Source organism: Populus euphratica, unplaced genomic scaffold (assembly GCF_000495115.2).
Source record: "Populus euphratica unplaced genomic scaffold, PopEup_1.0 scaffold1.1, whole genome shotgun sequence".
Taxonomy (NCBI): Eukaryota; Viridiplantae; Streptophyta; class Magnoliopsida; order Malpighiales; family Salicaceae; genus Populus; species Populus euphratica.
The window spans coordinates 1,651,707-1,668,219 of NW_011499845.1; the positions used below are offsets into that span (position 1 = coordinate 1,651,707).

The window sequence follows — 16,513 nt, forward strand, 5'->3', positions numbered from 1 at the left end:
TATAACTTTTTTTAATTAATGTATCTCATGTTTGCTCAGTATTTTAAACTGAAATCATTGTCTATATAAAAAAAATTTATGATTGTTAAAGTAATTTTTTTAAAATATATATAAAATTATGATTGTTAAAGTAATTTTTTAAAAAATATTAAAACAATATATCCATATGTGGTTGAAAACTAAAAATATTATAAATATAATAAAATCATGTTAAAATTCTATTTAACAACTTTAAGAATAAAAAATGATTTGGATTGGATTTTTATAAACAAATTATTATTATTATTATTATTATATTGTAGTTGAAAAAAGAAATCATTAAGAATCACATGCAAACCATTTTGACCCGTATCCAATTGGGCTAATACCAAATTGTTTTTAGTTGAGCGTAGAAGCCTACCGTAGTCAACGCCACTTGTCCATACTCTAGCCAGTACATTTCCATTACGATGGCCAATGAAACTTGGAGCCGAAGTATGGTTCTTCCATGGTGTTGTGCTTGCCATGGTTTCGACGAGGCTATTCTACCTAGTCCCATGATGGAGAAGCTATCATTGCTCCTTGAAAAATATTAAAACTGGTTGGCGAAACAGTTTACTCGAAAGAATCTTCATGGTAAAAAAAAAAATAGTATTTTTGGAATAATATAATTACTGTAGTAATCAAGTGTCTCCACTTTGATTTGTTTTTACGACGAGACTATTCTACCTAGTCCCATGATGGAGAAGCTATCATTGCTCCTTGAAAAATATTAAAACTGGTTGGCGAAACAGTTTACTCGAAAGAATCTTCATGGTAAAAAAAAAAATAGTATTTTTGGAATAATATAATTACTGTAGTAATCAAGTGTCTCCACTTTGATTTGTTTTTACCTGTTTTTTTTTATGATTTGATTTTTTTTTTAGAGATTATATAATACTATCAAAAGTCAAACACATAAATTAATTTGACAATTTAAATTGAATTCAATTTTAAGTATTCCAAATAACCAGATAATGTAATGGAATTATGTGAATTAAATTCAATTCCATTCACATGTTAAATCAATTATTTTTAAAAAACGAATTTGAAATTCAATTTATATATATAAAAAAAACGTATAAAAGGAAATAAAAGAGGTAAAAAGGAATTTGAAATTCAATTTATATATAAAAAAACGTATAAAAGGAAATAAAAGAGGAGACCTCACGACTTGCTTCAATAATTCATTTTAAAATTAATATTAAAAACAATATTTTTAAAATACGCTTGCCAACACAAATCCTATCGTTACAAAACCCCCTCTATGGTCTCTCTCCTTCTCTCTTCTAGCCCACCTTCACTCCTCACACCTTTTTAAAAATCAGAGAGGGCTGCAAATCAAAGGAATTTGATGCTGATCACATGAGTAGCATAGTTGGTGCAAGGCTAACATTTCTTACAGGAAGAGCAATAAATGCAAGGGTTGAATGAGCAACCCTTTTGGTTCTTTTGCCTAGCTCTCACTGCAGCTAATAATGGAAGTTTGAAGACAGCAGGCAATACCCATTTTGATTTGTCTTCTTTGAGAACGAAACCTGAAGAAATTGAAGCAGAAGGTGAAGAAATCGTTAATAAAAATCTTGGCCGCTTCATATCGCCATCGCCGAGACCATCGGTTCTATTGCTCTCTTCAATCTGTTTCTGTATTTTGCTTCTGTTAACAGAAGGCTATTTCCAGCATCACATAAATAGAATCCATCCACCAGCCCAAGACATTTCTTCAAAAAATTTGTATCGTATAGATTATTTAATCATTAATTTATTATTTAATCTTGGATGAGTTTCTTTTTCTTCTCGTCCCTTTAGTTATAATTTTAAAATATTTTTATTGGTATCGCATTGTACCTACCATGAAAATAGTTTTTAATTATGTTTTCTTGTAAAAGCAAACAGAATATAAATAATAAAAAACTTAATCGTGTTGTTCTTTAGAAAGTAATTTTATCTCTCAAGAAATCATTAAGTAATGACATAATATTATTAGTCAGCTGCTTTTATTTATACAAGGTCAGCATGTGACTTTTTAACTTTAAGAAATAGGTTTTTATATTTTATGTCATTCTAATTAAATATAACAATTCTCACAACAACAAAAAAATGTTTAAGATTGTTAATTCGTTTTTTTAATATATTTCAAACAGTATAATTAAATTTAATCGTGTGTTTTAACCTTTTATTCTAAATATAAAAATTATAATAAGTTATTAATTAAATATTAATTTATTTATGATTTTAATTAAATTAAATTTTATATATGATTTGATTAGAATAATGACAATGGACAGTGGAAAACTGCAGCTAGCGGATAGTTCAAGTTGGCCCATTTCCATGGAGCCCAGGAGCTGTGCTACAAAATGCGCAATCTAAAGCTTAGCCGTGGGGGAGCGGACCACTCCGGACCAGGCCTTGTTTGCTGGTACTTGAACTTTCAATTAAGCGGATCGAATACTAGTGTGTTTGGAAATGTTATATAAATTATTTTAAATAAATTTTAAATTTTTTTAAATAAATTTTTTTATATTTTCATTATTTTTATGTATTGATATTTAAAAAATGTTTTTTAAAAAATAAAAAATATATATTTTAATAATTTTTTAAATACAAAACATTTTAAATTATTATTATTACTACAGTATTAAAAAAACCAAGCTGAGGCATGATCAAGCTAGCGATGGAACGGTAAGCAAGATACACCGTTGAGTGGCACCTTTCTTATCAGGCTTATAGATTGGTCGGGCTTTAAATCCCACGTTCCAGGACCGTGCTGTGCCTTTCATGAGATGTTTTATGTGCTTCAATCTTTACTTTAGTTAAATATTTCCCCTGTCAATTTTTAGTAGGAATTAATTTAATGTGTGAATTAATTTGATCTTTATTTTATTTTTTTATAATTCTTTAAAGTTTATTTAATTTTTTTCATTTTTTTAATCTAGAGAAAAGTTAAAAAAAAATTGTTGTTAATAACTTCTGATATGAATGAAAAGATTGTTATAAAATTTAGAATTCCTTTACTTATGAATCATGAAAAGTTACCTTTTACTTTGAGTTAAAATGATTTTCGTGTTAGAAATATGTCTGGTAAAAGTTGGTTGATGTAAGTTTTCGAATGATAGATATGATATAAGTTAAAACCAGCAAATTAGATTTTTATAATATTTTTTATTTAAGTTAAGAGTTAATTTAATTTAAATATGTTTATGATTTTTTACACGTCAAAAATAAAAAATGGCTTAAATCAACTTACAAAAGTCATATAGAGTATGCAACTCAGCTGGCAGCAGAGAACTCCTTTCTTCAACAAATCTCGTGTTCGAGTCTCTATTTTATAATAATAATAATAATAATAATAATAATAAACAAAAAAAGAGAGTATTCTTCATGTTTTTATTGTTCGGTCGGTTACACTGCACGACCAAATTGTTACTCTTGAAGGTATGCAGCTGATTTGATATGCACGAGTATGCATGAACTGTTGAAATTTGATGGCCCTATCATTCATGGCAATTATAACGAGTCTCGTGACTGCTATGGCCATCCGACTTTTCGGAATTATTTGAAAATATGGTTTAACTTGTATTTTATAATTTTTTTTATTAAAATTTAATATAATTTATATTTTTTTGAATCCTCTTAATGTATCGATATTAAAAATAATTTTTAAAAAATAAAAAAATATTATTAATATATATTTTAATATAAAAAATTATTTAAAAAATAATAACTACCACCTGCAAAACAAACTCTTTAACTGCACCGGAAAATCAGAGTTATTCAGGATAAAAAGGAAAATTCAAATGATTTCACGACACATGCCTGTGTATGTGCGAGGCCTATACACACGTATTAACCGTCAAGGGGTGTTTTTGACCACTGCCTTAACTGTTAAGCATCTCTTTACCCCTGGAGGAATAAATTAGTCGCGATAAATAGGTTTACGTCTCCTGTCCTGTGACACGGAGTTTGGATTCGATGATCATGGTAATTTACTCAAAATACCATTCAAAATAAATTCAATATGCAAATTATACATTCTTGTCACCAAAATAATATTAATCGTAAATATCTCTCTAATATTTTTAGATATAATTATTAGATTTAACCTAGAAAATAGCCCAAATAACTATATTATCAAATCAATCCAGATTAACAATCTTTTTATTAAAACAATATTATTTAATTTTTTTAAAAAAAATCTTGTATTAATCTAGTTGAGTTCAGTCAATTTATTATATCAAATATGTTTTATTTATTTAATTTTTTATTTAAATTAAAATTTTAATTCACAGTAAGTTTTAAAAATAAAATTTTCAAGCCAACCCATTAAAACAAACCATGTTTTATAAATTGTAGAGGTGGACTCTTGTCTAGTAATTTATGATAAATCAATATTTTATTAATAAATATTTATATATTTTTATCAATAAATATTATATTAAAAAAATACACAGGTTTAATTTTTATTAAATTCTCGGATGGTTTGAGTTGATATATGCCAACCCCAAAAATGCTAGAGGCGTGCTAGGTTTAAACTCAACCATGAATGGCCCCCTTGAGATTGGGCTTGAATCTATCATGGTTGAATAAAATAAATGAAATAAAATTTATATTATAATTTAAAATATTATAAATATAAAATTATATTTTAATTTTTTCTTTATTAAATAACAAAATTCATAGATTATAAATACATCTTAAGATATTTAGAATAAAAGTTTATAATTTTTATTTTTTATTGTATATATATTTTTAAAATATTTTTCTGTAGAATATTAATATATATATTTTTTGAAAATATATTAATTTAAATATTAGAGACTTCTCATCTTTATGAAATAAAGATTTTTTGCATCTATTAAGTACCAATCATGAATTATATTGACTTATCAAATATCAAATATAAATTATTAATTTTATTAACTAAAAAGAATGAATATAATTAATAAAATTAATTAATTAATTGTTTATCTAACTGTAAATTGTTTTCTAGCTTACCTTGAATATTTTTTGCCTTTATGAACGACACCTTTCGTATAAAAAAATATAAAAAAGCCATCAGTTTTTTTCTCAACGGGCACATACAATATTGAATACGACAACAAAAGACTTACGATTGACCTTAGAGCAGGACCACATAGAGAGAAAAGTTTCACCATTAATTCAACGCAGGCAGCATCAAGTGTGACATCGTCATTTATTCCTCCAGACAGCACATTCACCGAACTAAAGTAATGGAAAATCTAGCGACGTTTTTGTAAAAGTCGCGACACATGGGGTCTGTTTCTCAATCAAAGTGGATATGGAAAAATAGGAGAATAGACAAGGAAAATGATGGATACATACCGATCCATTTAATTGTTTAGTTAACAGGATCGGAAAAAAATAAAATTCCGTCCAGTTTAAAGTAAATTGAAGATTATAAATTAACGGATTAAATTTCTGTCTAAAAAAAATAAATTCGCTGGCAGCTTTTTATCTATACATGTGTATTTGATACAATGGTATATAATATTTTTAAAAATGTATTTCTTTGTTTAAAAATTTATTAAAATACTTTCTTTTATTTTTAATAATAATACATTAAAATTATAAAAAGACTAAAAAAATATAAATTTAAAGCAAACGGAGGTAGCCAAAATATATAAATATCAAAACAAAAACGACCTAAAAAGAAAGCAGCTGTACAAGTTGGATTTCCAATTCCAAATTCACTGCATCTACGCGTATGCTTACGCAACGTGCAACTTTTCTCGCATTTGTTATTCATTTCTCTCTGAAATAAAAAACGAAACCAGTAAAAAACGAAGAATCTTTGAGAATTGAAGCCAACACAGAGACAGACAAACTTGATCGAGCTAGACAGTCAAACGGCGTCGTTTCATAGTTGATAGTCGTGAATTTGGTTTCGTGAACAGGGGGAATGGAAGGGAACACGGGAAAAACCGACGCGAACAGCGGCAGCGGCAATAATAATCGGGGAGAAACCGTCGTTTCTGGTCATGGCCACCTTAAAAGTTCCCTTGGTTATTGCAAATCCACTGGTTGCACCAGCATCTTTCACGGTTTGTGTTTCTTTTTTTCGGGCAATTGATTGACGAATTATCGATTCTTTTGAATTGCTTGGGTATAATTTTTTTATTTAATATTTTTCTACCGATCTCATCTTTTAAAATTATATAATCTAAATAGGTTTGGGTGTGATTTTTTTAATTGTTTTTATTTGTCAATTTATTTATTTATTTATTGCTTTTTTTAATAAATATTTAGACTTAATTTTATTTTTAATTATTTTTTTTCATTAAATAAAAAATTGTTGAGGCCGTCACTGGTAATGAACGGGAAACGTATCAAATTGTTCTTTAAAATTATTGCTTCCTTTAATGTTATATTTTGCAGGATCTACAACCAGCTTTTGGCCCCGAGGAGAGGAGATATTTGGAATCCCGTTTGCATAGATACAAGAGGGTTGTGGGTGAAAAGCTGTCTGCACAAAAGGTGTCTTATTCACTTGGATGATCCTGTTCTTCCATTTGGGCCTTGTTACATCTCATCGCAATGGGAGATGAAGATCTTACCGTGAGAGCTGTGCTGCACCTAGTCCTGTTTGGTTTTCATATCGGAGGCAAAAATGAAGCCATTACTGATTTTCTACGCATCTTACTTCTGGAGTTCAGCATGATGACCTACTCCCACCCAGATCGACAGTGGTTTAAATGTCTGTCTCGTGTTCTCCAGCAGTTTATTCCTTGTGCTCAATGAGCGAACGTGGAAGTTATTTGTTCCTTTTTACCTTCAATTATTAAATTGAAATTTGGAATAGCTGAATGAGACATGCTGAAATAAATATTGGTTCTTTTTTCAAGGCTCTCTTTCCCTCTGCATTCCACCACTCTGCCCTGCCTACATGTTCGGAGATGAACTCTTCCACTTCCAGTTCTCTTGAGAGAGGAACTATCATTGGCATATCGTAGAACTAAAAACGAAAAAGAGCAATCAATCCCGCGGGGAATTGAACAAAAGAAATTCCGAGGCATCTTTTCTATCAGAATTCTCTTTCCATTATCTAGCATCTTACCACCATTATATAATAAACACCAATCTTATGCTTCAGAAGAAAAGATATTTACACTTACACTTCATCATCAACAATAGTTTTCTCAGCAGTTCGATAGCTTTCTAGGTGAATTATTTTTTCTTAAAATTACAACAAGACTTAGCTATGGTGTTCTGTATTAAAAACATGTTTCGTTTTTAAATCGTGGTTGGAATTGTTGCAGATTAAAAAGTAGTTTTTAAGTGCTTGGTTAATTTGTTTTTCAAAGTGATTTTTGTTAATAAAATTACTAAAAAGAACATGTTAAATTTGAACAAGAGGTGGATTGTAGTGTTTCTGTTCTATGGGGAGGCAACTAATGTCCAAGTTAAAAAAAAAAAAAAACAATTTCATGCTAGTTTTTGCTTTTATTTTGGAACAACTTTTTATATCAAAAACATATAAAAGGGTGGTTGGGAGAAAAAATAGAAGCCACCACTCTCTCAAATATCCTCGAAAGTGAAATTTAGGTTCTAATTTGAGGAGGAGGAAAAGGAGCAAGAGGAAGAATTACAGTCACTGTTTCAGTAGAACCATGCTCATCCCATCAAACGACGACCAGGATCGAAAGACAGCTAGCCGTCCCACTCATTTGAACGAGGATGTTGTGTATCTCTAGCTTAATGCAGTTTAACATTATTTTAACTTTTTTCCCTTCTCTTTTGCCACCAGATTAGCTTCCATGAATTGAAATTAACTTCTTTAGTGTGGACAAATTCATGTGGTGTGATTAGAAGATTCCTGGGAATTTTCTTTCTGACAACAAACAAGAGATTTCACGATTTTGAACTGTGATGGCTACAGAGAGGACACACCTCTTTTTTACAGCTTTTACCTGTGACTTTCACTATTGATTTGTACAACGTTAGGTGCATAGGGTTAACTCCCGGTTTGAATATTCGTCTTCAAGGGAAGCCTCTTTTCTTTTACCTCAACTTTCTTCTCTTGGAAATTTATATTATACTCTACGAAGCGGACCGCTTCTCATTTTTTTTTCCAGGAAATTGCAAGAATAATAGAACCTTAATATAATTACGCAAACGGGCTTTCTACAAGAACCCTTTTTTTGGCGAGCAAGCAGCTGGGTGATTTGTTAGATGGGTTGTCAGGAAGGAAAACGCCATGGAACAAGTTGATTATTTTATTTTTGACAAGAACATTAATTGAATTTTAATTCTACATAGTTTTTGACCTAATAACTAACCACATTTTTAACTGTGAGACCCATGCGATCAATTTGTTCTCATGGACTATTGAAATTGCAATTAAAGATTCAACAATTGTTATATCTACATTAACTGACGTACGAAACTGGATATGAATTCATCAGAATCAACAATCCATGTTTAGAATCAATTATTGACAGCTGGTTAACAGAGCTGTCCAAATGAGGAATTCAGTTTTTCATAGTTGATAGTTAAATAAGATCAGAAGAGAAGAATGTACAATATAAAACGGCAAGACAGACGATCAAACATCGTCTGCATCGCTTCCACTGATGTGGTGGTGTTCATTATTCACCCAATAATGGCTTCCATCAGGACCAGACACCTTAAACCTGCTCAACAATAAATCAATGCCACCTTAATTTAGATGATCATTTCAACCCAGAATTAGAACTTTCTCCTAATGTAGTTATCCACTGACCGCTCAAGCACAGATTTTCCTTCCTTGTACTTCTGACTCCTTTCATGTGCAGTCTCCTGAAAGAAACCATCCAATTAACTAATCGCAACAAGAAACATTCAGAAACACATTGAATTCTTTTCGAATCTTTGCCTTCTAATCTTACATATTTCCAACCCACAATTGATCCACACCCAACACAGAAAATGTCAGCAACGGTATGCAGCCCAGTAATCATCATTCTCTCTTCCTTCTCTCCCACAAATACATTCGCTCTGCCATACAGAGTAAGATGATTTAAATCTGAAAGGACCATAAGTGTGAATATATAATGTCTTCTGGCTCATTCTAGCATGAAACAATGTGTCTGAGGATGCTCTGAAGATCATCCATAATCAATCTATTTCACCATTCAGCAAACAAAAATAATAATTAAATATGATCACCGCAGGCAGCCCAGTATGACATTCATCTGTCTTGCTCTGTTCAGTAATACTCAGTCTACAACAGCATATCGAGGACAAAAAGTTTAATGCTTGAAGAGCAATTATGCTTCTCTTCTCACTTGGTGAACATAAATTTGAACGCACATTTTAGACTGATTTCTAAGATGCTTTACATTGCCCCCTTAAAAGGGCCTAGACTAAAGAATCCATCTCAGATTGTACTATTTTAGTTTGCCATAAACCTAGCACTCCACTCCCCTTTCCAACGGCCACAAGTAGAAGCCCATGCCATGACAAGGCAAATGCCAAGTGCATATCTACCAATAGATGTCCTGGCAGACTCAATGCCTGGTTCAGATGTTACTTTCAAACAGCATCATTCACAAAGAACAAATAATATATATATTGAGGCACTTGGTATGATGTGAGTGATCGGAACCTTGTGGCATTGACTTAAGGTTGTTGGTCCAACATAGAATTATCTCCAGATTTAATGAGTGTGTATTAAAAGGTGCCCGAAGCCCGGAAAATAAAGAAATACTTACACCTTATTGAAGAGATAAGCTTTCCCATGCCTGCAGTGAAAAGACTGAATAAAAGAGCAGAGGCAAAACATATAGTCAGAGCACTTGCATCCCATTAAAACCCCAAACAACATTTGCTGGACAGAATGAGAAAAGTAAAAGCACAATACAGCCCGATATGCTGAGCTATCATCAAGAAATATTTTACGCATATTACTGTCCAAGTCTCACTTTGACAATAACCAAAATATAGAAAACTGCTGTTTGCGATCTCACTTAAGGCTTATCTACTGTCATATAATAATCCTTGTGACAACTTATAGGCATGCAAATACACACATGCACATAAGCTACTTGATTGATCAAAGCATCTGAAAATCAGTCACTTTTCATGAACAAGGATGCCTTCCCAAGTTCTCATGCTACTTGAGAGCATCATTCATGATACTTATAGAATGTTCCTTCTGCAAATGGTTTGGGGTGTGATAAGCTTCACCATTTACTAAAAATGCCTTTAACATACATCATTTGCCATCCAAGGATGAAGTGGCGAAGCTCCACACTTGTTTGCCTGGTTGGTTCCTTTATACGAGTATGGTTTTGAACCAAGCAGAGCAAAACGAGAGCAGTGTTTAAACAAAATGGAATATATACATTTCAGTTTATATGCTGTCAAAATTTTGTCAATACCAAAGGGGATACAGCATCCAAGTAGCTCGACTTTAGTGAAGCTTGAATACTAAGAAGAGGCCAAAAAAGAATATCATTTTAAGCAAAAAAAAAAAAAAAAAAAAAAAAAAAAAAATCATCGTGAAGACCAACAAAATATAATCATCACAAAGTGCCAAACAATAAAGATGTTCATGCATCCCACCACATTAAGTAACAAATTCAATCACAAACCAAAAACAACTGTGAAACGCATTTTATTTTCCATAAATAGATCATACACAATTGAAATCCACTTAACATCCAGATATGGCATCAAGTGCAGGCTTCTAAATGGTGCAACGTGTGAAGCATTACCAAGCTTCCAAAACAACATATCTTCACAGCCTAACCAACCTAAGATCCTAACTAACATGTTACGGTGCTTATTTAACGGTTTTAACCATTAAATGATAAAAATTGCTCCACTTGCAGCATTCATCTATTCTTCGTTTATCAAGTCGAGGCGAAAGGATTTCACCAATTAAGCATCATCCAAATAAACTCGAAATGCACTATATATACACTTTAGTTTTTTTTTAATATTCTCCTAATGGAAAATGGGATATCATTACAATGACTAATCGAAAACCCCCTTATCCAATCCAATCCATTCTTCATATCTAACAAACGAAACCTCTTAAGATAATTTAAAATCATCATAACCTAAACACAGTCAACCGTCAAAAAGCACCCAAATTTTCACAAAAACAAAACAAATTCACAAAACCCAGATAAAAATACCACTAGATAATCACGAAACATAGAGAAATCAATCAATGAAAGGTCGAAAAAACAACCCTTGAAACAATATCGTCATAAAGAGCAAGATGGGTCCTGCAGTGCTTGCAGCTATAGATCTTCCCTTCGAGATCCACAACAAACAGCCTCCCCATCCTCGCAGGCAGATCCTTAAACAAAAATCTGTGGACTTGTAGTATCAACAGGGAGAAGAAATTCAAAATCCAGATTGACTGACGACCAAAAACAGAAGATTCCTTTTTTTTGTACAGGGGGAGAGAATGGAAACGGAATGGCTAATATTAATGTTTTGAATTTGTTTGATTGGATTGGCTACCTCTTAGTTTTTTGCTTCTAATAATGTTGGTGCTGGTGCTGTTGCTGCATGCTTTACAAGAAACGTAGACCGAGAGGAAAAGAGAAGTAAAGCTATCTACACTTCCACCATTATATCACCTTTTTCTGCTAAAGGGTAACCTGACAAAACGTGTATCTACGGTTTTTATCCTTTTCTGCTTTCCTTTTCCCTGGACAACTAGGAGGCGTTTCGCATTTCGGCGAAAACTCAGTTGGCACATAGCATGAGTTTTTTTCAAAAGAAAAAAATTAATTTTTTAAATATTTTTAAATTGTTCTCATGAGTTAAAATTAAAAATAATTTTTAAAAATAAAAAATATTATTTCAATAATTTTTAATGTAAAATTATATAAATAGACTCTACTACTTAAGGATTTTTTTTTTCATGTTTTCTATTTCTAAATTTTTAATGTAAAATTATTCTTTTAAAAATCATCACTATAAGATTTTTTTTTTCATGTTTTCTATTTCTAATATTTAGTACCAATTAGATTTCAACATATGGTAAGTTCCATGTTATAAATTGGGTGAGTCACAAATCAAGTAAGTTGATCAAAGATAATAATTTTTTTTTAAATTACAATTTTAATTTTATTTAGGTTGTAAGTTAACCAAGCAGGTTGATTAAATCAAGATTTTTTTTAATATTCAACTAGGATCAAACACAATCAATGGATCAAACATAATCAATGATTTTTGAGTATATTTATTGATTTAAGCCAAATTTAATAACCTTGTTTAATTCCATACCGGTTGGGTTATTGTTAAACGGGAGTGTATGGCTAGTGATGGTTGGGGAAATTTGTGTTGGGTTGAAATATATTTGTTTAAATGTTGAATGGCTGAGCTAAAATTAATTCATTTTCCGTAGTGTTTAAAAAGTTTTCAAAGTGCAAGTCTTGATCGAAAATTCTTTTTGAAAAAGATTCAGAAATTGGAACTACGGGGGGGTCCAATCATTTAAATGCATGAATTTTTCAAGGGTGATTTGAGAGGAAACGTATTCAGTGAAATCAGTATTCATTTAAAAATCCAATAGTTCCATTATAAATAGGATTGGTTCAATGCAGTATTCATTTAAAAATCCAATAATTTTAGTTCCATTATAAATAGGATTGGTTCAATGTCATCTAATGCTAAGAATGCCTTGAATAATATATATATATTTTTAAAAATGCATAGATTGTATGTGATCGTTTTATCATAATATTTGAAAGAAAAATAATCTAATCTTGATAAACAATTAATTAATCTAAACAAATACTTATGAGATGGTTAAGCTGGTCAAGGTCAATTTAGCCTTGAATTTCCAATCATGTGGACGTGTGCTCATTCAAAAAACCGAAAAAAACGATCGCTTAAAAAACGCAAACACTATGTTGACGAGGTAAATACCCCAGCCAACTTCATGGCAACCAAGTGAGCTCTGACATGGCATGCATACCATGTTATTAAGATTATCTGTTAGACTCGAACTGATGGATAATGTTATTTGATATCGCTGTCAGCGCTAAATAATCGCATATTGTTTATGATAAATAACACAAACTTTTTCTTTCAACCAAAACTTACTCCATGGTTGTCTACTTTTGCTACGGGTGGAAGGACAACGCTATTTTTAGCGGCCATTTGGTGGCTGTGGCGCCAGCGCAACATGGTGGTGTATGCTGAACATTATGCAGGGGATGACGGGCTTTTACGGAAAATTTATAAGATGGAGGATGATTGCGTTAATTTCTTGGCTTGCAGTGACGGCACTTCAAAAGCTCAAAGATTGGTGACCCGGAAAAAACCAGATGATGGGTTTGTTAAGTTGGATGTAGATGGCAGCTTGCTTGGAAATCCAGGGAGGTTGGGATTTGGTGGTCTCCTTACGAACGAGAGATCTCGAATGATTGATGCAAACGGACTTCCGTGCCAGACTCGACATTTGAAATAATCCATCAACTAAAACAAGTCGTCGGCGAGGCCTATTGATTTGCTGTGGTCTGCAGCAGCTGCGAAACGATGATCGGTGATTACCAAGAACTATCCATTACCAGGAGAAAGCCAACTTAAGCTTTTCATTTGCGTAAAAATGTAACATGAATATAAAAACTAATTAATGCAATATGTTTAAGTAACGAGACATTAATTAAATGTATATATATCCAAATATATAGGTTTCGAAGAAAGGAAAGAACGTGTCATCAATAATTAGACCGCGGCATTTTTCTCCCTTGAAGTTTTATAGAATTACAGAGATCATTTGAAGTTGAAGGTAGCCACGAAGCTAATGGGACCTTTTCCTGTAAAAGCAGCTTGAATACCAAATATAAGGAAGGCCACCATAGCTAGCCTAGCATGCTTAATCTCTGCCAGTTGAAGGTTCTCTATCTTTTCAGGATCAGATGCTAAGCCAAGAGGATCAAAGTAGCCACCAGGATATAGCCTTTTCTCTGGGTCAAGTTCTGCATTTCTTTGGAACTCAATGTACCCAATGACTATCACCTCAATCCATATCAACGTGGTCAAGGAGAAAGGAAGTGGCTGGCCAAGGTATGATGACCCCTCAATCAGCTCCACCTGGAAAATTAAATCACCGAAAGAAAAAAAAGTCATCAATTTAATTAATTAAATCCATGAATTTATCTCGTCGGTTTTGTTGTTATCGTTATTAACACTGTCATGCATCTTTGCTTGGATAGCTAGAAGACACGAGTAAGAAAATTGTTTGTTTTGTTGATGTCCACGTCGTATTTCTCGAGTGGTTGTCGGGACCTCTCACAATACTTCGAAGAGAGCACGAACCATGCTATTTAATAATATTAGTGTAAATTGAGCTACAACTTAATAGTGGATTATGCTATTTTTTTTTGGGATTTGTACGGTTTTTATACTCCACATTAATTTATTTGAGAATAATTACAGTTATTTTTTAAAATATTTTTATTTAAAATATATTAAAATAATATTTTTTTATTTTTTAAAAATTATTTTTGATATTCACATATCAAAATAACATAAAAATACTAAAAAAATATTAATTTAAAATTATAAATATATATAATACAAAACCACTCAGTGCCACTATTCAGCCATACTTCTCTCCCATTACCCCATTTCCATTCTTAATTACTTCATTTCCAGCATCCTGTTCATTAAAAATGAAAATCATATACATTCAAGGTTCTGCCGGCTAAATTACTGTACTGGTGGCCAAAATCAACCGTAGAAAAAGAAGAAAAAAGATCAGTCCATGTTTCATCAAAATTAACATTTATCACTGCATATTCCAATTTTTTAGAGTTCTTAAAAATCAATTTCTTTCATTTTTTATTTCGCTAGAAAGAAGGAATCTAAATGATTTTATTAGTTAAAATGTACTAACACTTATGAAAGTTTAAACTTAGAATGCTGAGCGCTAAGGGCGTATAAATTTCATCGAGTACCGGCATGTACGTACCTTTCCTGCATCTTGCCATGCAACACCGGTGAGAGCCTCCACAGCAATGGCACCAAGAGTACCCAACATTGCCCACCTTCCATGAATAAGTTCGCATTCTCTAAACCTCTGCAGCCCAAAAACCTCGGAGTATGGCTGGAAGGGTGTTGGTTTCACCTCCGTGGCATCTACCCGGACTCCAATAACATCACCGGCCAAATTCTTTGCCAAGTTCTGGTCCAACGAATCCAAATCAAATTGCAAGTACTCTGCGGGCTTACCCAGAGCGAATGGGTCAAAACCGCGGTCTCCAACCATGGTTCCATCAAGCCATTCAGGTGGGGTTGCACCAGGGAACCATACAAGCCGCTCTTCAAATTGTTTTGGGGAGGATTTCTTTGGTGGTGGAGGAGGAGGCGATTTCTTGGTCCCAAACCCAAATAGGGCTTGAATTTTTCCTGGATTTTGTTTTGTGTATTGAGTTCGGGTCCCCAAAAAATAGGACGTGGCAACAGCAGTCGTTGCAGCCATGTTTGGGTCTCAGGAAACTGGCGTGTGAAATAGAAGTTGTCCTAAATTTATAATGGATTATTTGTTTAATTTCAGTTGAAACTGCGCGAGGAAGTTTTTTTATTTTCTTTGCCAATGGACGTATGTGAACCAGAATTGCCTGGGCCTTATCCTTACTTATCCTCTAGTGAGTGATGTTGGATGGTTGATCGTTGATGGCTTCGACACCTTCCTTTGTAGGATATTGGAACCTGGACGTGCGTACCTAACATTTTTAAAGCCAGTGGGGTTAGCTACAAAAGAAATTAGAGTGGCTCGCTTCCACAATGAACAATTTTATGAAGTGACTTATGAAGCATATATCCTTCATTTTACATATATATACCAATAATTTGATCTTAAATTAAAACCATTAAATACCCAAAAAAGAAAAAAAAAGTCAAACCGAAGGTATAAAAAGAAAAAATTCACATAAAAAGTAAAGATAATATACAAAATTAAATGTTATAAAGAGCATTCAGTTGAGTTTTGGATTCTTTTTAAGAAAAATAGATAGATATTTATAGTTATTATTAATTTTATAATTTTAGTTAAACCGATTTGAATGCTATGTATCCATGTTTTATAAAAGTTACTATTAGTGCTGCCCGGCATTATATTCTATAAAATTACAAACAGTATATAAATTATTGATCTCGATACATAGCAATATTTTCAAAAACAAAATTTAATTTGTATATGTCTTTACTGTTGGGAATTTCGACCGATGATATACTGATATTTGCTCATAGGAGGAGAAGTACACTGAGACACGGTATTTTACGTGGTTCGGCAAACAATCTACATCCACGGGAGAAGCCATTGCATTATGTAGGGAGAGTACAGGATTTACAACAATAGAAGAGGAGGAATCATCCCCTCTTTGACAACTCTCAACCTCACTCTATTTCTCTCTTTTTGGTGCTGCAATGGCAGCCCACTCTCTCCTACATTTCTCACGCTCTTTTCCTTCTCTCTCATTTTGCTCTCTAACATATGTCTCTATTTATAGGCATTCATGGAGGC

The 16,513-nt window shown here is 32.3% G+C and overlaps 2 protein-coding genes and 1 long non-coding RNA gene across 6 annotated transcripts; 1 reads left to right on the forward strand and 2 right to left on the reverse strand.

The window, feature by feature from the left end:
• Nucleotides 1–5,757: 5,757 nt before the first annotated feature.
• LOC105139273 (uncharacterized) lies at nucleotides 5,758–6,883 on the forward strand. Its single transcript, XR_844951.1, has 2 exons — nucleotides 5,758–6,080; nucleotides 6,415–6,883. It is a non-coding gene; the product is annotated as an uncharacterized LOC105139273 (long non-coding RNA).
• Nucleotides 6,884–8,383: 1,500 nt separating this feature from the next.
• On the reverse strand, nucleotides 8,384–11,716 carry LOC105139023 (Yippee family putative zinc-binding protein). 4 transcript variants are annotated; one of them, XM_011045505.1, is made up of 6 exons: nucleotides 11,494–11,716; nucleotides 11,216–11,346; nucleotides 9,729–9,772; nucleotides 8,904–9,012; nucleotides 8,759–8,814; nucleotides 8,384–8,669 (listed from the first exon to the last, which is right to left on the reverse strand). In XM_011045505.1, exons 2-6 carry the CDS (start codon nucleotides 11,309–11,311, stop codon nucleotides 8,582–8,584), a joined length of 393 nt encoding a protein of 130 aa, XP_011043807.1. In that variant the 5' UTR covers nucleotides 11,312–11,346; nucleotides 11,494–11,716; the 3' UTR covers nucleotides 8,384–8,581. The 4 variants fall into 4 exon arrangements, with proteins under 4 accessions (XP_011043807.1, XP_011043728.1, XP_011043878.1 ...); XM_011045426.1 differs by having other exon boundaries at nucleotides 11,216–11,339; nucleotides 11,494–11,715; XM_011045576.1 differs by having other exon boundaries at nucleotides 11,216–11,339; nucleotides 11,613–11,693.
• Nucleotides 11,717–13,619: 1,903 nt separating this feature from the next.
• LHCB4.3 (light harvesting complex photosystem II) lies at nucleotides 13,620–15,543 on the reverse strand. The gene is made up of 2 exons (XM_011045240.1): nucleotides 14,960–15,543; nucleotides 13,620–14,079 (listed from the first exon to the last, which is right to left on the reverse strand). Exons 1-2 carry the CDS (start codon nucleotides 15,467–15,469, stop codon nucleotides 13,759–13,761), a joined length of 831 nt encoding a protein of 276 aa, XP_011043542.1. The 5' UTR covers nucleotides 15,470–15,543; the 3' UTR covers nucleotides 13,620–13,758.
• Nucleotides 15,544–16,513: the final 970 nt, after the last annotated feature.

Coding starts and splice junctions, on each gene's coding strand:
- LOC105139023 (XM_011045351.1), bottom strand. CDS start 9,919: ATGCGTAAAATATTTCTTGATGATAGCTCAGCATATCGGGCTGTATTG. Junction 9,013..9,728: donor GCTTATCTCTTCAATAAGGT/GTAAGTATTTCT, acceptor TCTGTATGGCAG/AGCGAATGTATTTGTGGGAG. Junction 8,670..8,758: donor GGAAAATCTGTGCTTGAGCG/GTCAGTGGATAA, acceptor ATTGTTGAGCAG/GTTTAAGGTGTCTGGTCCTG.
- LHCB4.3 (XM_011045240.1), bottom strand. CDS start 15,469: ATGGCTGCAACGACTGCTGTTGCCACGTCCTATTTTTTGGGGACCCGA. Junction 14,080..14,959: donor CATGGCAAGATGCAGGAAAG/GTACGTACATGC, acceptor TTAATTTTCCAG/GTGGAGCTGATTGAGGGGTC.